Source organism: Vulpes vulpes, chromosome 6, assembly GCF_048418805.1.
Source record: "Vulpes vulpes isolate BD-2025 chromosome 6, VulVul3, whole genome shotgun sequence".
In the NCBI taxonomy this organism is placed as follows: domain Eukaryota; kingdom Metazoa; phylum Chordata; class Mammalia; order Carnivora; family Canidae; genus Vulpes; species Vulpes vulpes.
The window spans coordinates 75,395,836-75,414,726 of record NC_132785.1 but is presented as its reverse complement, the minus strand read 5'-3'; the positions used below and the strand labels follow the sequence as shown (position 1 = coordinate 75,414,726).

The 18,891-nt window shown below is 33.1% G+C and overlaps 1 protein-coding gene across 11 annotated transcripts in view; it reads left to right on the top strand.

Moving 5' to 3' along the window:
• The window catches only part of RALGAPA1 (Ral GTPase activating protein catalytic subunit alpha 1), a 240,264-nt gene extending 221,587 nt beyond the window's left edge, over positions 1–18,677 (top strand). For 6 of the 11 annotated variants that reach the window (XM_026019058.2, XM_072761427.1, XM_026019063.2 and 3 more), the window contains 2 exons: positions 8,964–9,088; positions 17,294–18,677. In XM_026019058.2, the coding sequence (XP_025874843.1) occupies positions 8,964–9,088; positions 17,294–17,442 (274 nt within the window). In that variant the 3' untranslated portion in view covers positions 17,443–18,677. Of the gene's footprint in view, positions 1–8,963; positions 9,089–9,684; positions 9,716–17,293 lie in introns of all 11 variants that reach the window. The other 5 variants (XM_026019059.2, XM_072761425.1, XM_072761429.1 and 2 more) reach the window with 1 other exon arrangement.
• The last annotated feature ends 214 nt before the right edge of the window (positions 18,678–18,891 follow it).

The following is an 18,891-nucleotide window of genomic DNA, read 5'->3' as shown; positions in this document are numbered from 1 at the left end:
GCCCAGAGAGCATTCACAATGGTACCATTGTTGAGTTGCAAACTGCTCTGAACAGCTTGACAGCACTAGGGAGGAGGGGAAGGGGTTGCTTTACTAATTGCTGTTCAGAATAGAGAAGGAGCAAAAATAGCTGTTGTAGAACTGATGTTTCTACATTTACTTACTCTTTTGATAGGAGTGTTGACTTTTATTTAGCACATACCTACTATAAAAAAAAAAGCAAATATATTTAAGCAACCACCTGTAGTAATTCCTTGTTAACATGGCCATTATTTATTTTAAACCCACAAGATTAAAATAGAGGAAAAGTCGGTTTTGCTTTATATTTTTTATATTTAGATGAAAATATATTTTTTAATCTTAACCAGAATTCTTTAAGGAAAAAATGGATTAAAACCATTACAATCCATATCTCAGATAAAAGACAAATTTGGCCTTATTTCCTTTAAACCATGTTTTTTTAGAATTCCCAAATATCTGAATACCTACAAGTTATATTAATATAGAAATGCAAATTAATATTATGCATAACAATTGCAAGTTCTAAAATAATCCCCTATAGATAAACTAGTTAGCAAATCTTAAGGTTAAATACTGGATTTATCATTCAGATGAGTAACTTATAACTATTTCAGTCATTCCTGATTTTCTCTCCATCTCCTTGAAGTCTATTTCAGGTATATTTAAAAATGTGAGGGTTGCTTCCCTTTTTATGAAGCATTGTATGCAGTGGTATTTGTATAAACTGCTGGCCTTCCCATTTCTTTTTCTGCTCAGTCTAATCAAGCATTTGGTGGTTTTGATGCAAAGAAACACTGATCTACTTCAGCTTACTTCAGCCCCCAGGATCCTGACCCTACAGCATATTTCCATGGATGGTTCTTTCAGCTGAACCTAAGTTGACTAAATTATATTGCAACATTATAATTTCTGCAACATGTCCTTTTATTTATAATTTTTTTAAATGGGATAGTCTTGCTAAGTTAGTGAAAAATCAAATGCATGTTTGTGAAATAGTAACAGTCTGTAAAATTTACTAGTCGTCCATCTCCTCATGTCCCCTTAAATGCTTTTAGTAAATGGGCACCAGTGCAGTATTTCAAAAACAGTAATTCATTGAATGCCCGTTCTTCCTTTTACTGCAGAATAGATTATATTTAAGTCAAGATTAATGGGTAGATTTTGTTGTTAAAGTCCAGTCTCTAAGCCCATCATTCCCTAGGGGCATATAGTGCATTAGTTTAAGCCAATATACTGTTTATCAAAGATTCTATGACACAGTCTTAAATGACAGTTTGTTGTACTTTGTAACTACATACCATGATAATAAATCACTTTTTCTGTACTCCTGATAATTATAGCATTTAAACAAAATCTTAATTAAGTTAGTACACATTTAGGTAGAGATAACACATAAGTAATTGTACACTGTAAAATTTCACTTATTTTTTTCCTTTTTTGCAGTCTTCTAACAAGAATCCAAGTTCAGTGTTTAGTTCAAACACATGCATTCATTTCCTCAACTTTAATGTACTGAAATTTTTGTTCCCAGAAGAAACAATACAAAATGTTTCTAGTCATCCTCCAATGTTTTTTAAACTCTTAGTCTAATACATGTGATTCTGAAGCAGTTCTCTGTTGATGGTTAAAGTCTTGTTATTACTTAATATTTTCAAGTACATCTTACCAAGAATGAGAATCTATAATTTTAATGTCATTAAATTTGAAATCTAGGTAACTCAGTTTTTCTTTTAGATATTTTACTCATAGAACTTTCATGAAAGTGGAATATACATATTTCATAATCATGTTAGTCCTTTTTAGAAACCACCAGTGATTATTGGATTATTAAATCAGGAAAGATTTTCAGAACCTTTAGGGAGGTTTAAATTTTTAATCCTATTTATTTAAGGTTAATCTTTTTAAATGTATTTACATGAACTTTGGTAGAATTGGGCTTATCAACTTTTTACTTAATGTTTTCATTTAGTAATTGACTGATTTATGAGCAATTATATATGGTCCAAATTTTATTCAACTCCAGCTTTCAATAATAGGACTATCCTCACACTGCCTTAGCACCTGTTATGGATTTTGAGTCATCTGGCAGCCCATGGGACTTAGATAAAGAAGTACCAGGTGTCCTGCCTGTCTCCTAATTGAGACGCAGTGAAAACAATATAGACTTGGCAGTATGGTTAAAAGGATGGATTAAAGCCCAGCTTTGTCTGCTCTGACAAATCACAGCTTTTCCTTCATTGCATAGATAGTAGCAACTACTAAAGAATTTCATTAGTATAATACATCATAAAAATCATACACAATTTGTTAGAACCTGTTGCAGACTTTCAGAAGAATTTCTATTAACATAATAAAAATAAACAATGTTAATACCTAGATTCATTCCATTTACTTAGGGGAAATTTTCAGTGAGCTACACTGCATGTGTCTTGAAGAAATTCGCTACTCTAGGAAAGAAGTGATGGAGTATTTACCAGATCTTGTTAATGTAAGCAAGTATAGTTTACTTTCATCTTATGGTTGAACAGTGCCTATTAGTCCATGGGGTACTTAATTGCCCTGGATATTTCAAGAAAATATGACTATTAATAGCCATGTAATTCTAGAGATGTAATTGGAAAATATATTTACGTATATCCTATATCTCAATAAGTTCTTATTTTCAATTATTTCTCCAAGACCCTGTGTAATGACATTGCTTCAGAATATTTGAAGATATGTCAAGGCCTTTTAGAACTAAAAATCCAAAGGTAGTTTATTTTCTCATTTTCATTAGAGCATGCTAAGGGTTTTTTCTGTATTATATATGATATTCTGGTATATAAACAAACATTTTTCAAAAATTGCAATCTTCAAATTTAAACTAATCATCATTGTGTTGGCCATCCTAGAACTAACTAAAATGCCTCTTATGCCTTTTCTTTTCTCCACACAAAACTCAAATCATTGAGATTGGATATAGAAAGAGCACTGGACTATTAAATGACCAATGTTCTAGTGCCAACTCTACAGATCAGCAGCTTTGTTTTTCTGAACAAATCTCTGTATTCTCCATCCAGGCAAGACTTCTTGCCGAATAAACATTTTGCTGATTTTGCTAAGTTTCCTGAAAGTAATGTTGGTAAGATGATTGTTATATCCTTCCTTTAGTTCAGACTGTCCTAAAATAATCTCAGTAAATGATGCCCTGGGATAAACCCTCTCAAGATAGTCTTTTTAAAAACCTTAATAAATTTCTGAATATTATTTTTCAAGAGTATTGCTACATCTATTCTTATAGTGTACCAGAGCAGTTTTGGAGATCTGCCTAAAATAGTTTTGAAATTAAACTTCATCTGATTTTTATCTACAGAGAATTTCTTGACATTTTTTTCCCTTTCTTTCTTTATAGATGGCCATTTAAATATGAATAGAATTAGTTTATTAACTAAATTTCTTGCTTCATACCACTATAGAATTTATGAAAACTTCAAAGATTTCTTTAAATTTAAAAAATTGTCCCAACCAGTGGGACAAAATATTTCCATGCTAAATTGTAATCAGTTGTAATTACTTTGAAGAGTTATAGAATTTCTTCTTTAGGCAATTACGATTTTTTTTGAAAAGTTATTAGTCTTTTTTCTTATTATTACACCTTATGTATAAATACATTGTGTTTCGTTCACTTTTTCTTCTTCCAAAGGTGAGCAAGATCAAGGGTAGGGATGGAACCAAACTCACAGGAGGATTCAAACTCTGTCTCTAAACCCAATCTTAGAAAAGTCCCAACTATATTGGCCCCAAAGGGTTTTTGCTTTCTAGAGAGCCAAATTGGGATTACAGGAAGGGGGTTGTCTGTATATACCAGTGTATCAAATATCAGACCAGCTTTATTTATTTCTTCTATAATTTTGTAAACAGTCATTGAGTACTTCTGGGCCTTGTGTTAGGTGCAGGATATGTAAAAATAAGAAGGACATGGTCTCTGCCCCTGTAACATTAGTCTCCCCACTAGTTTATTAGGAGAACAAACACAAAGAAAAAGACACAACACACTTGGTATTTAACAATTGGCGCTGAGGGCAGGGGGAGGCCCTGATTTGTGGCATTTGTTGAGTTCTATGATGTGAAAACTCCCACCAACTATCTTACAAACTTGATATATATTGTAAGTAGTGCTTTCCAAATTTTAAGTCAGTAGGCAGAACTCTCCTCCCTCTTCCTACAGTTACTGTTCTTGGAATCTTCTGTACAGAGAAGGGAGATAAAATCCCTAAGTATTAAAACAGCAAAGAAGCCACAGAAAATGTGAGTGCAGGCAAGTGCTTACTAATTTAGGAATTTCAGAATGGGCCTAAAAATCTCTGAGGCTATGATAATGAGCATAGATATAAACACTTCATACTTTGCCTTTACTTTAAAAAGCCAATATTTTTTTTCTTATTTAGGAAAGAAAACATTAAATCTGAACTCGAGGAAATTAAGCAGTGATAGGTCTCAGACATACGCTTAAAATTACAATTTCCATAATTCCTTTTTGTGAAAAGTACTTCATACTCATTCTTGCTGTGTACATTTTACACACACACACACACACACACACACACACAGTCACACTCCTGCATTTTTTTTTTTTGAGACTAGTTACAAATTACAGCTGAGCTAAATGTTTAAAGAACCTACTGGGCATGCCATGGAATTAGTGATCACAGAACTGAAAGTTTTGCCCTTTCTAATTTCAAGTAAAAACAGTTCAAAATCACATTCAGTTGTTAAAATTATTGTAGAAAATGAAAGGTCGTTGCTTCTTTAAAACCAAATCTACCTTGTATATATCTTCCCTACGCATTAGTAAAATTGAAAAGTGTACTAAATAATCCTTCTGTAGTAGCTTTTCTTCATACTGTCTTTTTCTCACGAGAAATCCTTTTCGTCTCATTGGAATAAGTCAAAAGTCCCTCTGTACACATCACAAACAAGAAATATTACCAGAGTTCTTGGGCATGAATACAGGTATATTCCTTAATCAGACATTGAAAATTGCCCTCAGGGAGACAGCACCTGCAATTTACAAAGACTTGAACCAAAAGTCAGAAAAACTATGTTTAGCACAGATGTAGGCAGACTTTTGGGTTACCCTATATTTATATCCTTTATCTTCAGCATCCCTATTACATAAATAGAAGCAGGTGGTGGTATCCCCATTTAACATACAGATAAACTGCAGCAGAGAGAATTCATACTTCTCTTTCCAGGACTAGGTTGAAATTGAACCCCAGTTTCTTGACATCTGGTCTTGACACAGTGACAGAGGGCCATAAGTAATTTCATATAAGTTATTTTTTTAAGATTTTATTTATTTATTCATGAGAGACACACAGAGAGAGAGGCAGAGGGAGAAGCAGGCTCCATACAGGGAGCCTGACGTGGGACTCCATCCTGGGTCTCCAGGATCACGCCCTGGACTGAAGGCGGCTCTAAACTGCTGAGCCACCTGGGCTGCCCTTCATATAAGTTTAAAATCAAAAGTAGTTACTTAAAATGAATAGTAATATTAATGAAGCACCAATTAGATTTAAAGTATTTATACTACAGAAAATGTTTAGTTCCCTTTATTATTTTTGGAATAGCAATATTCCTTCCCTCCTTTTCTGCTTTTGCAGAAAGTAGAAGGAAGGAGGATTAGTGGATAATTATATTGCTATGATTGCAGCACCTGTGTGTTATTTCTTTTGATTGGCTAGTTCTGTATTAAAGATTCCTACCAGCTAAAAGTCTCCCTCATCAAATGGTGTTTTATTAGCTAGTTTTGGCTTGAGTTGTTTTAAATTTACAACAAAAACTGTATTTCAACTTAGACTTGTACTTTAAATTTTGCTTTGAATTCGTTTACCATTCCCTATTATCTCACCCATTTCAGTTTTTTTTTTTTTAATTTCAATGCCAATGGCAACATGCACTCACAGTAGGAATATAGCTTGAGCTATCCTGTTGTTGCTAGCGATCAAGTTTGTGTATGCCACTCAATTTATAGGTACTAATAACTCTTCCCTAGAGAGTTGCCTTTTAAGGAATAAGTGTCTCATCTATTATGAGGAGATATACGAAATAACCATTTTGGATTATGGTTACCATTGCAGATGCTGACAGCACTGTTTTTAACTAACTTTATCATCATCTCAATCACAGAACATCCTGTTATGGACTCAGCTGTGGCTTAAATAGAGCTCCTTATATCTCTTTAATGTATTTCAGACATTAACTTGCCTAATTTGTGATAAGTGCTAGTTTTTCATTTAAATTCAACCATTCACTGACTCTACCATGTAAACTTGAACTCTTAAAAATTGTTTTAGAGCATTTTACTTAATAATATTTTTTGTAATTAAATACATCATGTGTTTTTACACAAAATGAATACATTATAGCTGGATAATTTTATTTTGTATAGCTTTGTATTTGAGTTTCTTCAGAGTTTTGTAAGAGTGAAATAGAATTATACTCCAGATGTATTTTATGTAGATATTCATTCCGTTATTAAATTTTACTACATTGGAAATATCCTCCTGGCTTTAGAAATATTAACATTTTCTTTCTGTCTGCCTAATTTTTGTGTAAACTCCAAATATAATAAGATAAAGTAAAATATTTCATTTATAGGCCTTCTGAAAGTAGAGCATTTTGAAAGCAGGTAGGTGTCTCCACCCTACTTTTCATGAAGCATTTTACCCATTCAAGCAGACTTTTAAAAACAGCTTGTTTTGATAGCAGACTGTTCTCCTGTGGGCCTTCAGCCTTTGCTTCCTGGCAGCACCTTTGGTGCGAAAAGAGAGTGATCAATTGGGAGACTATCAGTGCCAGCATGCATAGAGTGATAAGTTAACACACCACTGGGAATTTCTAGGGCCCACCAAGATACTTCACTTCTAATGTGCTAACAAGCTCATTTTTCTACCTCTTGCCTCTTCAGTTATTTTTTTTCTCAGAAGAGCTTAGAAGTTGAGTGCATCAGGCATAATGAAAAGCTCTGTAGGAGGGAGAAGCAATAACCCCATTTTTCCCTTTTCAGCCAAATAGAAAATTAGTTTCTGGTAATACACAAAGGCCAGTATTTTTTGTACAAGGGGCACTGCTGTGAATCAAAGGACTCTATTAACTGCAGAAAATTCGGCAGCTGTGAATCTCCCCCAATGAAAAAAGTACTTTCCAACAAGTTGTGAGATATGTGGTATTATTTAGATTGAACCATCAGTTTCATCCTCTTCCACTTATAACCATATACCTCCTTTTAAAAGTGTGCTATATTACTTTTCTAAGGTAACATTCAAAAATATGTTTCTTCCATAAAATCTTTTCCACTGATCACTTTAATATAGCATCTTCTCCTGAGAAGTAGAATTCTTCAAAGTTCAGTCCCAGTGTACAGAATTGAAAATAATGGATTGTAAGAAATTGGAATTCAGATTTAAATATTTCATGCATAAAATAAATTGTAATACAAGAAGAGAGTACTGAAGTCATTTAGAGGGCAAAAGACCTCACAGTCTAAGTAACTAGTGACTATAGTCTTACCTTTAACTCTTAGCTTTTGTCCTCTTAGTCAATAACCTTTTGTAAGTGTAACTGTGGCTGTGTTAGCTCCAATTGAATTAATCACTTTCAATTATCTTCCTTACAAATTTTTTTCTTGGTCTTGGTTGTAGGCTTGGTCTACAATTTCTAGAATTGTAGAACTATAGTAATTGAATTGCAGTTTTAAAAAAAGAATAAAGAATTTTGAGGAAAACATACTATAATGGGTTTTGGGAAAAAAAAATTCAGTGAAGAAAGAAAAACCAATAAGGCAAATCTTTATTAGCCTTCATAGTTATATAAATGTCTTATGGAAAGCCAGCAATATAGCACACTGATACAGCAGGAAAACTTTTAAAAGTTGTAGAAGAAAGGTTAACTGATTTCTCAGTTCAGGAACTATACGACATGAAGTCAGCATGTGAGTTTTTCCTGATAATTGTATGTTGCTGCCTGCTGCTCTACATTTTGACAGCCATTTCCATAGTTGCTTTCGTGAACAACAGAAATATTCTCTCTCTTTCTCGCCCTCTCTGTGCTAACAGCACAATCAGGCCTGCTGAAACAGGAAGCCTGGAGTGGGTTGTTCAAAAGCAACAACACTTCAAGGTACTGGTTGCTTGTCAATAATATCAGAGAAGAAAATGTGGTGAAAGAGAAGTACAGTATTTTTCTGTCAGTGTCAGTGCCCTGTAGATGCTTTGTTAGACAGTATTTAGGAGTCCTGTGGACTCTCTGCAAATGTTCCTGCTTGTTTCAGTGTTATAATTGACTAGATATTTTTTCCTGACATACAGATTCAACTATGTATTTTTCTTAACCGCATGGAGTTATTCGCAGATTACAGCAACAGTAGTCTTCCATTCAAAATGAGAACAATTGTTGGGAAAATACAAGGATTTTAGAAAAAGAAGATATGCAGGAATTTCTCACAATAAGTCTTCACAAATGAAAAATATACAATTTCAGACCGTTTTTAAGCAGGATTCTAGTATTTATTGTGTGGCTTTTCAGAGTGAATCTGCAGATTGAAGCCGATTTAACAAGATAAAAATGAGCCTAGGCTGACCTGATAGCAGTTGAACCTTTTCTCAAGTAAATGGTTACCTTTCTTTCTTTCAACAGTTTAGTATTATCATTGTTTTCTAATAAATGTCTCTCTCTTAAGCTGCCATATATAGTGGTATCACCTGAAGAGTAAACTTGTGTTAAAAATGTAGGGGTTTTATTACTCTTAAAAAGCCATACTTTTAAATGATATGCAAGAGTAGTGAATAATTACATTTATTAAGAAGTAATAGCTTAGCAATCAGAGTAGTCCTTTTTGATAAGATCTGTTCTTTTCCACTGTAAGCTGCATTTAACTACGTCCTTAACTGAAGGTAAATCAGCTATGAAGAGAGAGCACGATACCTGCAAACAATTGTCCAGCACCATTTAGAACCAACGACATTTGAAGATTTTGCAGCACAGGTTTTTTCTCCAGCTCCCTACCATCATTTACCATCTGATGCCGGTAAGATTAAAAACAAGTATTAGTTACTTGTCATTACTGGAACTTGAAATGCAATACCCTTTTGTTCAAACTCTTAAAATAATAGAAAACTTGCTTGAGTAAAAGATTCCAGTCATTGAAATACATTTTTCATTATTTAAGAGTTGAATTTGGCCTATAAATTTAGTTTATACTTTCTTTTACCTAAAAGCAGTTCCTTTAGAAGTCAACAATCTTCGTAAAAGTACATGCACCACATTTTATCCGAGCTACTGGCCAATAACTGTTGTGTTTCATGGGATCATTACTAAAGTATCTGCAAAAGAAACACAAGTTGAACATGCATTCCCTCTCACCTTTAGAGGATCAAATTTTATGGCTAAGAATATTGCCTTATCTCTCAGTTTACAAATAAAGTTAAATAACTGTCTAGATTGAGAAGTACTTGGCACAGTAAATTATTTTATATTATTTAAAGCCTGTAAGAGGGTACTGCATTTTTACAATTAAACTAATTTTGAAAAAATCAGTAAGAAATAAATGACTCATGGCCTTCCTATTCTGTAATACTTTGCACTCCTTATGATTGTTTCATTTATTTTATTTTCCCTCTTTAGATCATTAAATATCAGTTCTGTTTATCTGAAGGTAAGACAAAGTGTCAACCAAAACACCCTTTGTTCTTCCCCCATTTCCTTTTTTTAAAAAAACTAGCAAGCACTAAGCTTGTAACTCAGACAATAAGCAAATTTAACACTGCCCTCATTCATACTAAACATTTCAGAAATTGTCACTAAATTTCTTCCAGAATTATACTTACTAACCCAGGTCTGCATGAAACACTAACACTGGTTCTGGGATCAAAATAACTAATAATAGAAGCAACCCTTGGTTGAAATTAGTTACACCTATTGTATTGACCTTTTTTGTTTCTCAGCATGAAAAAAAAATAGTGCTACTGAGCTGAAATGGTGTGTCTTTGTATTTTGTAATGTGTTGCATTGTTATTGGATATCTTAACTCATCAGATACTTCCTCTGCTGTGTGCCTTGCACTGTACTAGGCACCTGAAATACAAAGATGACTATTTTATTGTGTTCAAAAGAACAAGAAAAAAGATACTTGAAATTCATCATAAGAAGCCTTCAAATTCTCTTTATGATATGTAGGTTTTCTTTATTATATTAAATAAATTTAAAAGGCATAGTAGCCCTTTTCTGGCCTAGTTTATTCGGAAGGGAAAAAAGACTAATTCTCAATTGAGATTTCAGTTGATAAAATTTTCCATTCCTGTAATCATTTAATTGGCCATTATAAAAATTCTTTCCAAAAAACTTAGAGCCCTTTCATAATGTAAAAGACCTAGCAAAGAGGAAAATTGTCTAGACTAGGTTGAATCTTTTGAAAGAGATTAAAAAGTCTTAAGATTTACATCACGGGGTCAACCCTATCTAAAATAACTAAGTTTGGCATTAAGAATGATGGTAAAAAAAAAAAAAAAAAAAAAAGGATACTAAAACCAAAATAATGAACAAAATAAAAACTAGTTAAGTACAACTGGGAATTTCATTTTTCAGTAAAAAGTATCTGAAAAACAGCAGGCTACATTATTAAAATAGATATGAATGATACTTTCATGTATCACACAGTTGAATGAATCGTAAGTTCCACAACTGAAATATATTGATAATAGGACCATATTCACACTAACTTGCCCCCTGAGATTTATAAAAGCCATCAATTTTCATTTTGTAGTTGTTTACCAACTGGAGTCCTTCTTAATGTTCTCATATTGTGCATACTATCCTGCACATTTGGCCAGATATTTAATATGGGAAGTGTATTCTCACTTTCTGAGACACAGCAACCAAGTCAGGGTTCTTTTGGCTTCATTTTTTTTTTATGTATTTTACTACTTTATTAAATTTTTGTTATCTCAATTGTAATAAGGATGTGAATTTTAACATAATACTATTCTACAAAAAAAAAAAAACAAAAAATACTATTCTACAAATTATTTTCAGTTAATTTTTTTATGTTGTCTTTGCCTGTAGGAGTCATCCTTATAAAAACATGCATTCTAAGTTTTAAAAGAGTATTTTTATCTGTAAATAACTTGTTTTAGTATTACTGACTACATTTTTTGGTGGGTTTTTTGCAGACAATTTTTATCAGAGTGGTTCTCAATACAATACTATAAAAGCGAAATATTTGCTCCTTCTATAGTAGCAAAAACATGATATCTGAAGAATGATTCTCCTTTTCTTTCGGTCATCTCAGATTTTTATTTTCCTATCATAAACCACTCCATACAGATAGAATTCCCTTTAAAGTTATAAGTCAAAGTGGGAGAAAGAAGAAATGAAAGAACCATATCATAGCAATAGGGATGTTACTGATGGTTTGCAAAAAATACCTAATACTGTGAAGTTTTTTAGATTCATTTTTACTTTTTTAGCATAATGATAAAATGTAATTGTCACGCTGAAGAAATGCATTCATAATTGCAATTGAGAATCAACTTTAGATTCTCCTGTGCATAGTCCAGGTATATAAAATAGTGCTAATCAATAACATGCAATAATTTGAAAGTAAATTTTAAAGAAATGCCAGTATGATAATCATATAATGAATATAACCTGTTCTTTCTAACCCTATAATATAATTCTATTCAGTGGACTAGGGTGGAAAAATACTATTTTTTAACTTTATTTAACTTGGTTCAGGATTATCTAAAACCTGCTTTCTGGTTAACACTAATGTACCAACTGTTTGAAGTCCAAAAAAAAAATTTCTTTTCCGGATGATTTTTAATATTATTTAAATAAATATGAAAAAACATTTTTGGTGTATCATAGTTGATCCATAAATTTCATAACTGTATTTTCTCAAAATGGGCTCTGTGACAGTAGACTGATACTTAAGGGAAATTATTTTTATCCCTAAGGTCATTGAAGGAGATATTGTGATGTCACACTTTGTTGATCTTCCATAACTACATTAAACTATTATTAGATTTTTCTTGTCCTTTATTTAAAAAAAAAATTACAGGAAAAAAATCCCTTTATCTTTGTCAGGCATGTGTGTGGAAAATATCAAAAGTTTTGCAGTGACCTCCTTTTTAAGTTTTTTTATATTCATGAACAGCTTTCCTTTGACTTTAAACTTTAAGATTCAATTACTCCTTTTCTTGACCAGGTTACAAAGGTAGTTCAAAAATCTAGATATTTTCCCCTAACATCACATTCTTTTCTTTCTTCTTTAAGAAATTTGAGAGGGTTGGTGTTTTTCTCTATTATGCATATAGGCACATATACACATAAATATAGGTATATCTCTGCATACATACCCATTACCTATAGGTTCCTTTCAATTTATATAGGTTCCTATTTAAATAATGAAAATTAGTAATAAGATTCAAATATTTTTATGCCATCAAAATAAGAGATAATCTAAGTAAAGTGATGCTGCTGCATCTAATCTTCATTCTAATTCCAGTTTTGCTCTTAATTCACAAAATCTGTTTCGCCACATGTAAATGGGATAGTATTTTGATGTCAAATCTATTTCATTGAATCTTCAAATGGGATAAATTATCAAAATTTAACCATTGTTTTAGGTAACCCCTTGAACTTGGTGTCCCTCTTTAAAAGTTATTTTAAACTTTGCTCCCCTTCCCAGGCTTTGAAATGATCTGAAAGAACACGTTATAGCTCCTCAGAAGATAGTTGTTTTATACATGACCTAAATATTATGTGTAAGTGCCAAGAGGAAGTCCGTTTCCTTCAACATACAACAGAAGCTATATATTTGTTTGCTATGTTTTTAAAACAGATTCTTAATCATATTTATATATCACTAGGCTAGCCTGAAATTATAAGCAGCCAAATTATATCCTGTTTTTAGTATTTTGAACTTGAAAATTTGGCGGGTGTATGTGGTGTTGTCCAAGAGGCAAATAATACCGGTCTTAAAGTCCTATTAACCTTTTGTGACAATAATTACTAGGTTCAGTTTCCACATAGAATATTCATTCAGATGTAAGACTTTTGTAATGAAAATAATAAAAGAATAATTGAACAATTACTGAGTGCTAGGCACTGTGCTAAGAACTATACATATATTCTCTCATTTAATCTTCATGGCAGTTCTATGGCTGTGGGGGGGTGGGGTGAAGGGGCTTACCCCAGAGTCACTTGATACTTGGTAAAGCCGGAGTCTGACTTTAGAGTCCATGATCTTAACTGTTATAATTACTTATGTAATCTAAATATTTTCAGTCCTTTCTTGCTGTTGAGAGAGAGAAATCATCCTACAACCTGTCACTTTTATAAATCAGAAATTGCTAAAGATTCTTATTTTGAAGACTCTACTTTTCCATCTACTGAAAAAAAATTGTTAATAGCTAACGTTGCCATGGGAGAAGTATGGGCTTTGGAATCAGACTGAACTGGATTTAAATCCTAGTTCTGTTATTTATTATCCACAAAACCCAGTTTCTCTATTTGTAAGGAGATAAAATATGACAAGCCTTAGACTGATGCATTCTAAGTCTGCAATAATGGCAGTTTTTGAATATTTTCAAGATGAAACCACTTTGTTTGCCTGTATTTCTGTACCATTTAATTTTAGAGGTGCCTCGCTGGTTTAGTCAGTAGGGCATGTGACTCTTAATCTCAGGGTTGTGAGTTCAAGCCCCATGTTGGGCATAGAGATTACTTTAAAAAAAAAAAAAAGATATGTTATTTGCTTTATGACATCCAGTGGTGGTGCATACATGCTAATCTTAATCACTGATCAACTCCTTTTTAACAATATTAAGGCAGTAAGATTATTAGGTAGTCTATAAACTTTAACAAGTAAGGTTATATATATATTGTAGGAATATCAGCATAAGAGTGGATAAATTCTTTAATGTCCTCAAAAATAAACAGTATATTGTGTTCTCCACATTTCAGTGGTTATATTTTGTAAGTGGTCATTTTCTTCAAGAATATTTCTTCTGTCTCTTTTAATCCTCATCTGTTCTGATTCAAAGTCTATTAAATTTTATTCTTACCTGCTTAGTAGCTCTATTATATAGCTACACTTACTATGGACCTGCTGTGTGCCAGGATCTTTATATATGTAGTTATTCATCCCTAACAACTTGCAAAAAACTACTATTGTCTCCATTTTACAAAAACAAAACCTCTTAGGTCAGTTTGCCCAAGATCCAATAGCTAGTAACATGCCAGATTTGGCATTTAACCTGGGCCTGTCTAACCCATGCCCACTTCTTCCTAACACATCACAGTGCCTCTTAGGTCAGTATTCAATGGAACTATAAATGGAACTTCCAAAATCACAATATTTTCTAGAGGCTATCATTTATCCAATAACTTTAGCAGTTTTAAACCGGTCATACCTGTCAGCAAGCAGTACAAAGCCACAATAAATAACAATTCACTGATAATCTGTACAGACTCCCAAAGTCCTATTCAGCATGTTATTTTTAATAATTCATAGTAACCTCTGCACAATATATGAATCTGTTACACCATCAAGATAAGGTGTGTATTGAGTACTGTAATAATATTAGAGATAAAGTATGCATAAACATAGGAGCCCATAGATACTTTTCACTTGAGGGTATATTAATAATAGAAGTGATTAAATCAACATTCTTTATGACTCAAGTGATAGAAATGAATACTTGGGCAGAATAGAGTATGAAATGAAGGGTAGGGATCACTGTATTCTTTACATCTAAAATTGAGATCTATCCACTGTAAAGTATTTATAGCATTTGAGTATACTGAGTATATACCACAAATATGATTTGCCAAAACGTGAGGAGGTACTGATAAGCTATATACCACACACACTAAAAAGCCTGATTTGACTCTCTGTTTATTGAAGGGGGATTTCACACTAAGGAACACAGAGAAATTGCTGTTTTTGAGGAAAATATTCTTTGATTCTGGCATATTCTAAAGCAGTATTCTCCAATAAAACTTTCTATGATGATGGAAATATTCAATGTCCACAGGGTCCATTTTGGTTGCCACTAATCACATGTGGCTGCCTAACACTTAAAATGTGGCTAGTCCACCAAGGACCCACATTTTTATTTTTAATGTTAATTTTTAATAAATTTTAATATGGCTGTGCCTACTGTCTTGCACAGTACAGCTCTGGAGGTTTTATGACTTAGTGATTAGGATAGCCTGCCACAGTACAATGAACACTTTAAAAGGTACATGTTTATAGAATCTCTTATAGACTTTTTTTCTTTTCTTTCTTCCCTATTTGAACTTGTTAGTTGGTAAGTATAACATTTGAATTTACAAAGCATTGTCCATTGTGAAACACCATCACCCTAATGCATTGCATGCCCAATTCCATAATAAAACTTGATTACTCTCTTCTCTGCTCCTCGGTTAACACCTGTAAAATTCTGCACTGTGTCTCTCATATCTGTTACCTGTCTTCTCTTTTGTTTTCTCACTTCTGCTCGCTACTCCATTTCTTCATTCACAACAAAGAAAGAAATGCAGTGATAGTTCTCTTCCTCCCAAAACCTCCGCTAGAAAACATTGGCCATCTCAAGGTAAACAGCCATGGGAAGGCCTCTCATGATTGGCTGGGAATAAAATGCATTACCAGAAAAGCATGAGCTACCGCTCTTCACCTTCCTTCTGCCATCCATCTGCAGCGCTTCCCTAAAAAGGGCCTTGGATTCATATTCTCCTCTAGGTTTTCCAGTATGGGTCCAGTATGAACCAATTCAGATCTTCAGGAAGAGTAAAGGTGAACAGAAATATATTTCCTTCTCCTTGTATTTTGAAGGCCAACCTCATTGTAGTTAGAAAAGAGAGAATGTTGGAGAAATTACTTTGAAAAGAAAGGCAATTAACCTGGATTCCAAGTAGTGAGAAAATATTTCTTCCTAGACAATGTATGTGTATTCTTAATTATAGATTTCACCTTAAAAACACTTTGAAGAGTTCTACCAAGATAGATTAATATATCTCTATAAGCTCAGTACCCCTTATGGAACAATATTGATTGTTCAATATTCATAACTTTAGTATAGGCACAAATGTCTCATTAATTGGAAGTGTTAGTATGATTATTTCCATGCTTGAAATTTCTGTGAGGTGCTACATTGGCTAACAGACATGCCAAAAGTTTTCCTGCAGAGTGAGGAGATGTATAATAAGCCTGCAAACTGTGTGATGTGTGTGCTGACAGACATAAAGAAAATGTTCATATATATAAGGCCAGAAAATCTAGATTAAAGTACCTTAAAATACACAGAATTTTAAAAATTGTATTTTTCTGTTTGCAGATTTTTTTTTTGTTTTTTTGAGGGCTTTTATTTTTAATGTAATTTTTATACTACATATTTGAGAGCCTACAAGTGTGCCATTCTGTAGCATTACTATATATTAGAGAATCATAATTCATAGAAACAAAGTGCAGAGGTAAAGAACTACTTTGTAAATGACACCAAACAAATTCCAATTTGATTTTGTGTTTGCGTCTTTTAAATTTTTATATCTATTCTACTGGTTACCTACTTGCTGTGACTAGATAGAGCTAGCTGCAAAAATTTAAGGAAAACAAAAGCATTGCTTATCTCTTCTAATTGGAGACATTTTGAGAGGTCAATTTGTCTTTTTTTATTAAATTTCAGATCAGAGTTCTTGTCCTGCTCCTTCAGTCCTAGGAATTTATCTTGCTCCTTTCTAGAAGCATATTTAAATACCCAGCTATGGGATGGTCTCATAGTGTTGAATTCCTTTTTGGAACCATTTGGTATTGTTATTTTCAAGTTTGAGCAATGAAGGTATACCGTGTACCCCAGAGATAGGAATTGGTCCTTCTCACCTGCTTCTTAAGCCCTTCCTTGCATGCTAATGATGCTTTGGATCCCTGTTCTGTCTGGCCCAAAGATTTTGCTTCCCATTGCTTTTTCCAGGGACCTCTCTGGTTAGTTCTGGCTCTGGAAATAATGATTGGTGCTTTCTTGCTAATATGATTACCTGAGCCACTAGATTACTGGGTTTTAAATAAAATATTAGTAGGCTGTTTTAACAGGCAAGTTTTGGTCTTGCTTTTTCCCCTCAAAAGACTTCAATAAGGGTTGGGATCCATGCTACAGATCAGTAGCAGAAAGATTATTTCTTATATGATGAGAAGCCAGACGGCTTGTACTAATGCTTTTGCTATTTCCCACAGGCTCCTACCCAGAGATTCTATCCAGTGAAACTCCCACAGCAACGCAGGTAGATGGGGCTGACCTGGCCTCTCCAATGTCTCCTCGAACTAGCAAAAGCCGCATGTCCATGAAACTGCGTCGATCCTCTGGTTCAGCCAATAAATCCTAAGGAGACAAGCAGCCCAGCAGTGTGATCAGCAGTAACAACCTTAGCATGAACATAGTGTTAACCCTTTCAGGCCTTCATGTTTACCATAGCATGCATGTTTCTTCCTGAACATTAATTTTAGAAAACACTGGATTTAAATAATTTGTAACTTAATATTTTAGATTTGGGTTGTTTATTCAGTTGGTACACACACACACACACACACACACACACAAAACACTCTAAGCTGCCATATTTTTTGGGGGGTGGAGTTTTATTCTAGACCCTTACCTTCCTGGATAATTATGTCTTAAGCAGTTTCACTTTTAATTTTGTGATTAACTTTGAGCCAAAATATAATTGGACAAATAGTCTCAGTATTTTATTTATCGTGCCCCATTGCAACTTTATGGCTCAGTAAATATATCATTTTTTTACAAATGTAAATTTTTAAATTTAAGCATTTGTAAAATTATAGCAAAATTTGCAAATCTTAATACACAGGTTGTGTATTGATTACTTATGTTACGAAAATAAAACACTTTAAATGGTCTTTTAGCATCTCAAGTTCCCACTGACATAATTTTAGCATTAACTTTTTCTTCCCAAAGCAATGCCTCATTTTGTGGCTGTGCAGATGATGCCATGATATATTTAATACCCAGAAAAATCACTGTGCTGAACTTTGATTTATGTTTAGCTTCCAAATATTTTTCTAACGTTTTGCTTTTTAAATGGTATCACTGTTAAATGCCATTTTTGTTTTAAGATTGTGGCCCTGTATTATTGGCTGCTAGATCCTGGTATATCCATGTTCTTTCCTAAATAGCAAAAAGAGGGTAATTGGGGGGATGGAGAGAAAGAAAAAAAGAAAAAGAAAAACTTTTCTAATATAAATGTGTCGCTTAAATTATGTATATTTTAAAAGAAAAAGGAACATGACCCAGGAGTCTAAATTAAATCTAATATTATTAATACTGAACTTGCTGATGGAGGTTGGTATTCATTCCACCCTGCAGAAATATTTTCCTACAGTAAATAAGCTGCTCACATTTTGTTCATATTTTGTTTTGAACGGGCATCTCCTAAGGAAATGTAGCATGACATCAGTACTAACTGCATGTGTAAATACATCATACGGGCAAACTATAAAATATAAATTATGTATCATCATTCATGTAGTATCTACAAATTTGTAACAGTGAAAGAAAAAGATATGGTATTTAATAATACAATAAAAATATTCTTATCACTTATGTCCATGAGCATTGTTTTGTCTTTTATATTTCTCTTGTCTATTTGTCTTTACTATGTTTTCAGGCTTAATAAGCAGAACTATATGATAATGGAGAGATATAAAGCATAAACCTAGGTTGACATAGCAAATCTTAAAAAATAAATTTGAATTCCCTTGTTAGGATACATCCCAACTTCTCAGAGACTCTACCACAGTCACTAAAAATGCAGGCA